General features: G+C 41.0%; 1 protein-coding gene across 3 annotated transcripts; it reads right to left on the bottom strand.

Moving 5' to 3' along the window:
• Nucleotides 1-265: 265 nt before the first annotated feature.
• Nucleotides 266-7,440, bottom strand: DDIAS (DNA damage induced apoptosis suppressor). 3 transcript variants are annotated; one of them, XM_015852387.2, is made up of 6 exons: nucleotides 7,285-7,440; nucleotides 6,810-6,938; nucleotides 5,712-5,873; nucleotides 4,365-4,482; nucleotides 2,599-3,000; nucleotides 266-2,508 (listed from the first exon to the last, which is right to left on the bottom strand). In XM_015852387.2, the coding sequence occupies exons 2-6, from the start codon at nucleotides 6,920-6,922 to the stop codon at nucleotides 472-474; spliced, it is 2,832 nt and encodes a 943-aa protein (XP_015707873.1). In that variant the 5' UTR covers nucleotides 6,923-6,938; nucleotides 7,285-7,440; the 3' UTR covers nucleotides 266-471. The 3 variants fall into 3 exon arrangements, with proteins under 3 accessions (XP_015707873.1, XP_015707871.1, XP_015707870.1); XM_015852385.2 differs by having other exon boundaries at nucleotides 266-3,000; nucleotides 7,266-7,440; XM_015852384.2 differs by having other exon boundaries at nucleotides 266-3,000.
• Nucleotides 7,441-7,602: the final 162 nt, after the last annotated feature.

The following is a 7,602-nucleotide window of genomic DNA, read 5'->3' as shown; positions in this document are numbered from 1 at the left end:
ATATATCATATGTTCGTATCTTGTAGAAGGCTGCAGTTTTAAACATATAATTTCTTGCTTAGGATATCAATCTCTTGAAAACTTTCAGTGGTGCCTTCCCTGTGCTGATAGGAGTAATGCTTTCTTTCCCTTTAATTTTTCTGCATTAATTCTTTCGCCTTTTCTAAACAGGCTACGTTTCCTCACTCTTTTGAGGAAGAGTGGATGCTGAAAAACACCTCACCTACACCTGAGCTTGAAACAAATGAGACACCTTCACAAATGCTCACACATTTACATAAGTCTTTATTGCATCGTTCTGAGTTAATTTACAACAGAATAAAGGAACTGCAGAATTCTCTTTTCCTCATCTGTGAGGTGCAAAGCTCTGCAAATAAATACAATTAATTTTAGGAAGACATATGCCAAGAGGCATACAAACAATATGATTGTTTTTAAATAGTTCTTTCATCCAACTGAGTGATAGAAATATCATTGTTTAGGGCGCTGTGCTTGGAAGAACAACTCAGGAGACCAGCCTGTTGCCCTTTCCATTGAAACCCCTGAATAATTTGCATGTGAGCAGAGATTCTTTCCTTCTGAAGAAGAACAGCTTTCCAGGACCGTGTCATTTAAAAACAAAGCCTTGGTAATACCTGCAGACACAGGAGTTGTTAGAACCGTGGCTGTATTCACAGAGTCCAATCTCGCACTCCTGAAGCATGTGTCTCTTTCACTGTTCTCTTTGCTTCCAGAAATAACAGGGTTCCTGTCAGCATGCTCACATGTCAATTGTGAGTCCCAGCTAACTGGTTTTATGCTTAAAGATGCAGTTCGTTTAAATCTCTTGTTTGCAGATCGAGGGATCCACTCCTCAAAACTGCCAGGTGACTGGCTGTTACGGAGCTGCTGTGGAATGAAGCTCCTACCTTCTATGTCTTCACTGCTACTCAGCCTTTCATGTTTCACCAGCCTGCCAGTAAGCTGCTGTAACAGAGTGTTTTGAAAGGAAGATCTGGATCGCTTGCGTTTGGAATGGATCTTACTGGGGCTTTCAGGGGTGAATGGGATGACAGAAAGGCTGTGTTCCCCAGAAGGCCACAGCTTTTGGAGAGGTTTTGCCACAGGAGTTGACTCTGAATAAGGAACAAAGTCTTGAGCACTAAAGGTACTGCAGACTGAATCATAAAAGGAGCACGTTACTGGTGTACTGTGCTTACGAAAAGCAAGAGGGGTTCTCTGTAGGGAGGATGTCTGTTGTGAACTGTTACAGGAAACATCTCCAGGAAAAAGCACCAATTTGGGAGTTGTGACCTTTTCTGTCGAAGGATCTTCCTGTATCAAAGAGTTACATGACTTACTTAAGGATTCTGCAGTTTTTGCTCCCTGACTTGCATTCGCATCAAAGAGATCAGCAGAAGCATTGTAGCTCCCTTCAGGGCAGCTAACATTCCATATCACCTCTCTCTTATTTATACTTTTGAAACCATATTCATGTACCTCTGTCAATGGTTTTAATTCTCTTTCATGTATCCTTCTTATATCACTGGGAGTTGCTGGACCAGAGTCCCATGCCCCTGTGAATGTAAGATCTTTTCTTTGGTTTGGTGTACAAGAAGAATTTTCTTTATTTTCACTACCAGCTGAACAGCTGTCATGTGCAGAATGCCCACAGGTAGCTCTCTTGCTCCTTTGTAAACAAGTTTCTTCATGTTCAGCAGAACAACGTGGGCTGATAAAAGAACAGGTTGACTTTGAAACTTCAGCATTTGCTTCTTTGGACCGTCTGCTTCTTTTGGAAGCAGAAGTCTCAAATGTAACTCGCAGGGATTGTGAGGGAGTACGTGGATGAGGGTGAGGTATAAAGCAAGATGCTCCCCATTCCTTGTCAGCTGAAGATAAAACACTACTGAAAGAGTTATGCTGCAACACCTCATCACTCAGAGGGTTTGGACTGGCCTTTAGACAAGCAGATGATACGCTCTTCCAACTGGCTTTCTCTGATGATGGCAAGAACCTCCCCGATACTTCAGATAAGGTACCAGCTACTGGGGTTTGCCTGGGATGAGATTTGTTATGACTTATACTCAACTCTCTACTTTCAAGACAGCCACATTTACCTGCATCAAGATTAGGTGATGTCACAAAACTCCTATGTTCTATTCTGGCTAAAAATTCATTTAGGCTTTCTGAAAATGGGAGCTCATCCCAAAGCACTGAGTCTGTCCAAGATACTCCAGTTAGATTTACGTGATTGGAAGATGAGGTATGTCCCCAGTATAAAAGCGACTTTGGGGATTTTTCTTGGCAAGAATAATTTCTACTATTAGGCTTTGGGTAAATGATTTTTGATCCTAAGTCCAAGGGATTTTCTAACAACTGTGAACTGCTTTGAAGTGAACACTCAGCCTTTGAAGAAGAACTCCTCTCTAATTTATCAGTGGGAGAGAGTCTGTCAGCTTGACTAGGCTGTGAACTTAATTCATTCTCCTCTTCTTTATTCCCTTCCTTCACTGAAGAGCTGCAAAACTGTGGATCCAAAAGAGTTTGATTGTTAAGGCTTACACTGTGTGATTCTGCAGACACAGACCTCCCCTCTTCTTCATGCTGTTCACTCAACAGCTTTCCCACTTCCAGAGAGGGAAAATCTTCTGCTGTTACCCAAGCAACAGATGAAGTCAGGCTGAAGGATTGCTGCCAGGACCCTAAAAAACTTTCTCTGCCACTAGATTGAGCAAAACAGGAGTTTCTGCTCAAAACAGACAAGCTGCTGAGTTCACTGACAGATTCATCTACCGGAGCTGAAGACGCATCAGGTAAGTATGAGCTGTTATTATTGTTCCTGAATTTCACAGACTGCAGGAGCCGACTGAAGTAGCTGATAACAGTAAAGCCAGTAACAGCAGCATTTGGCAGGAAGATCTGGCAAGCTATAAGGTTTTTTGTACCTCTATTAATTCTGGAACAGTTTTGCAAGATGCTGCTGGCAGCAGAACATGCTCCATCTTCACTTCCATAACCCTGAGAAAGGAAAGGAAAAAAATAAATAGTATAGCGCTTTGTTTTAAGACAGAAAACAATAATTAAGGCATGTCTTCTAAGTCAGGCTTAAATGTAGGTCTCCCTTTTAAGTCAGAAATACAGGGAAGAGAAGACAAAACGTTCTGTCACACAGACCATAACTCCCTGGGAAATAAGCACTGGCAAAAGCTACAAAGGGCATCACAATATGAGGTATTTGTCTCGTTGCAATTATGCAGAGTTTTGGAGCTAGAAAAATGACCATGAATTCTAAGGAAGGACTTCACAGACGTTTTCTTCCTCCTATTAGGGCAGTGGGTGCTCCAGGGCCTCCTCCAGAGCAGTTCTGTACAAGTGACCAGCTGCCTAATGCCAGTGCTCTTCTTTTATCTAGGAGGCACTGCACGGTACTTGAAGCAAAACATCCTGCTACCGGATACATGACTTGGCAACTCAGCTATCAAAGCCAGCGTGGTATTTTCTATGTGCTACCTCAACCTCTTGTGTTCAAGAAACATTTAGATGCTGTACTAAGGGGTATGGTTTAGTGGGAAACTACTGGCGGTAGGTGGGTGGTTGGACTGGATGATCTTGTAGCATATACATTCAGGCCATGTGCACAGATGAGTAGCAACAAGGTTACTGATACGTGGATATCTTTAAAGGCATCAAGCAGACAGGCAGTGAATGGCTACAGTAAGAAATTTAACCCATAAAGTCCTCAAACTTCCTCTGCTCATGCATGACATGAAGAGAATCTCAACTCAGGTACAATAAGGCTTATATCTATGGGAGATGGAAAACACCAGTGCCAGGTATGCTTAATAATATGAAGAACTCTCAAGAGCACCACTTGAAATGAACTTAAAATACAGTTCCAATGTAAATATTGCTAAGAACTAATATTTCCATGTCTGTTAAGCACATGGACAAACCACAGGTGCATATGCTGGGCAGCTGTACTTTATCAGCATTTTTAAAGACTCTTAAATCCAGAAACATTAAAATGCTGTGAGGGGACGTGTACATTTCCCCACAGTTCAGAAATCAGGAGACAATGCAGCATGGAAAAGGCGAGGCAGTGCTTACATAGAAATCTGCTTTATGACTGAACTGCACATTTTGTTTCGCTTCTTTTTTTTAACATCCTGATTGCAAACTCTTACTGACACACACAGGAGCTGGCCTTGCAGAGTAATTCCCATACACAGGCCCAACATTTTCTCCTCAGAAAAACAGCATTCCAAATGCTGCTATTCTAGCTAATAATAATAGCTAGCTAGAGCCATTCTTGTTTATGGCTCTAGCTGGATGCAAGCTAATGAAAAACTCAACACAATACAGTAACGTGGATTAAAATTTACCTTCACTCCAAATATAAATCTTTTTCCAATGAAACAGGTTTCAACTGCTTGAACTAATGCTCCTGGAGATGCAGCTTTGTTTGTTTCTCCTGACAGCTGATTAAAGTCTTGAATACACCTTGAGTAAAAACACACAGAGAAGTAATGCACCAGAGGAAACCTCATATAGCAGTTCAGCAGTAGTACAGGTAGAACTATGGGTAGCTACTGTGTTAGCATCAACTAAAAAGAATGAAACAGGCAATTGTTAGCCTATAAATTGTTAAGTTTGTTTCATTTATTACAATGAAATAAAGTAAAACTACTTCAATAGTTTATTATACATACAATCTTTGAGTGTTCCTTGTGTGTCTCCAATTTTAGTATCAGCACAACTGTACTGAGGGACATGGTTTAGTGGGGAAATACGGGTGACAGGTGGATGGTTGGACTGGATGACCTTGGAGGTCTTTTCCAACCTTGGTGATTCTATGATTTATGTATTACAGTGCTGTCATATATGCTGCTATTTCTTATCCATCCTTTCTGCCTAGACATTTACAGAGATGGCAGCACCTATATTAAGATACGCAAATAGTTCCATTGTTCATGGTAGCACGGCAATCTAGTGTAAAATGGCAAACCATAAGAATATTAATTATATTAATATGAGAATTAAAAAGTATTAATCTGTGACCAAATGATAACACAGGTCAGTGGCAAACAACATACAGAAACAAGCAGCAAGTCTATCTGAGTATCTTACTGCAACGGTTTCATTTATCAGAAAGTCCTGATAATGTGGGCAGTGAGGCTGCAAGGACAAACAGCCTTTCTTAGAAATCCCTTGTTGCATAAGGAATAACTGTTTTTTCTTTCGTTAATACAACCAGCTTTACACCTTTCTGTTAACCCAAACTGTAAGCCAAATAAAGAAGAAATAAACAAAAATAAGAACCCTAAGACTCTATATTTACCATAAGAGTTTTCTTTTGAAATCTTGAGGAAAAATTATGTTTATCACCCTGGACAAGGCAATTTACTTTTGATGAAGAAAATTCCATCTTGTCATATTTAGGAGGCAGGACCCAAGCAAGAAGCCCAACCAATCAACTGTGAAATATAAGTTGTCTTCAATGGATCAGTACAGGATCTTCTATGTAGAAGTAATCCATCTCAAAACATCAAGCTTTCAGGAGGAAACCAAACGTGAGCACATTCTCAAGGTATCTGGTACCTGAGAAATGCTGGCAGGGAGCACTTCAGCACCTTCTTTCTACTCACCTTCCCATCACCCGTGCTCATCTTAATTGCTTTTTGGCTGAAGAAAAAGTAGCAGCTATGTAGTTAAATCAGTTAATTCCTTACCTCTGCAGATTTCCTGCAGTGACGCCAAAGAATGGATCTAAGCAGCTTCCAAACACAGTAATGTCAAACAAATCATTAGTGTCAGCAATCTTGAGGGACAACCTGTATCTGTAGCTTGCTTCTTCAGCTTCACCTGTGCAGCCACATTTAAGACAGTTAAACCTGACAGAAGAGAGTAAAAGAATAAAAGAAGACTGAATACAAGAACTTCTGTTAATCACTGCTGAGATATGATCTTATCTGCAGTTGTAAGTACTACTGAAATAATGGGTCAAATTTTATGATTTTTTTTCTCATTCCTTATCCCTTGAGGCATTAATATTGCCATTGGCTCACTAAGGGGCCTGTGTTGCTACAGAATCCCAATAGCTTCTGCTATAGAATTGTTAAATGCTAGCCTAATGTCAATTCAGAAATACAGTGGGCTCAGAATGACCTCTAGGGGAGTCTCTTTGAATTCCTTAGCATCTGCCTCTGTTTTGTCCTCTCCTGCAATTCTTCTTTCTATAACTTCAGCATAAAACCTAGATTTAAAAAGATTACAAGGAAACAGCTCAGTTGCATGTTCAACTTCAGCACGTGAAACAATATATTCTTACTTTGCAAAGCCAGCTCCTTTCATTTTGTGCTGATATTCACTGATTTATTCTCCTCTATGCATCATTAATTTGACATAAGAGTAGGGGAAAAATGAAAGCTTGCATGTTTCCATACACACAATAAGCAGAAGTGGCTTAAAGGACTGGACAACACATTGAACATACAGAGCAACAAGAAATAAAAGGTAGGGTTTGACTTACAGGCTCCTTCAGGTAATGCTTTCTAATCTAGGAACAGCACAGAAGAACTGAGCTGCAGAGGATGCAGTTGGAAGCTATTAACATACATCATTCATTCTCCTACACTGTCCTTCAGTATTGCATGACAATGCAATGGAAGGCCTGATGCATAACCATCTCCAAAGTGCTGCAGGAATATAAAGAAACCCATGTAGCACTGATTTCACCAATTTCACTCAATTATTGGTAACTTATTGTTCGGACCTGAGACCTCCCAGGCCTCTCACTGTTAACAGGACACATGAGATACAGGACACACCTCCTGGAGTCCAGGATCAGCCTGGACAAGCAGCTCTGACAGGCTGGGTAGATGAAGCAGGAGTTCTGGATGGAAATTACAGAGGCAGCCAAGAGTCGTCTTGCACTACTCATGTGCTCACTGAATCACCTGGAACAGGGAAGGCAAAATTGAGGCTCATTGAGTTCTCATGTTCTGAGATGTTAATATTATATATATAATATATTTTATATATATATATATATATATATCACTGCGGGACGCATTTATATATATATAATATATATATATACACACACATATATATAATATTTATATAAATATATTTATATATAGTATATATATAATATAATTTATATATATATATACACACACACACACACACACACACACATATATATATATATATATATAAATGCATCCCGCAGTGCCTGCTGCCCTCTGGCGAGCAGAAGAAAGAAATACATGCATACGAACCTCACGCTGCCATGTTTACCTTAAGGTTTTCTAACCGGAACGAGGGCTCTGCCAGCTCCCCAGCAGCCCTCAGTGTGGCACAGAAGGCGCAGGCCGCAATGCGAGCACCGTGACTGCGCCGCAGCATCCCACACCACAGCACAGCCCGTCCCGAACTGAGGAGAACCCGGAAGTGCTTAGTCGCTAAGGGGCCGTGGGCGGATCACGTGTGCCAAGCAGCCAATCGCTGTCTTCTCCCCGTGCCCAATGTCCCGACTGATGCCTCAGCCAACCAACCGCGAGAGAGAGCGCTTGAGCGCGCGAATTAACCACAAGCGTTAACCAATCAGAAGCGCGT

The sequence above is a fragment of the Coturnix japonica genome, chromosome 1 (assembly GCF_001577835.2).
Source record: "Coturnix japonica isolate 7356 chromosome 1, Coturnix japonica 2.1, whole genome shotgun sequence".
NCBI lineage: Eukaryota > Metazoa > Chordata > Aves > Galliformes > Phasianidae > Coturnix > Coturnix japonica.
The sequence above is the reverse complement of the archived record's forward strand: the minus strand, read 5'-3'. Positions and strand labels throughout refer to the sequence as shown.

Coding starts and splice junctions, on each gene's coding strand:
- DDIAS (XM_015852385.2), bottom strand. CDS start 6,922: ATGAGTAGTGCAAGACGACTCTTGGCTGCCTCTGTAATTTCCATCCAG. Junction 5,874..6,809: donor CTGATCCTGGACTCCAGGAG/GTGTGTCCTGTA, acceptor CTCTTCTGTCAG/GTTTAACTGTCTTAAATGTG. Junction 4,483..5,711: donor ACTGCAGGAAATCTGCAGAG/GTAAGGAATTAA, acceptor TTTTTACTCAAG/GTGTATTCAAGACTTTAATC.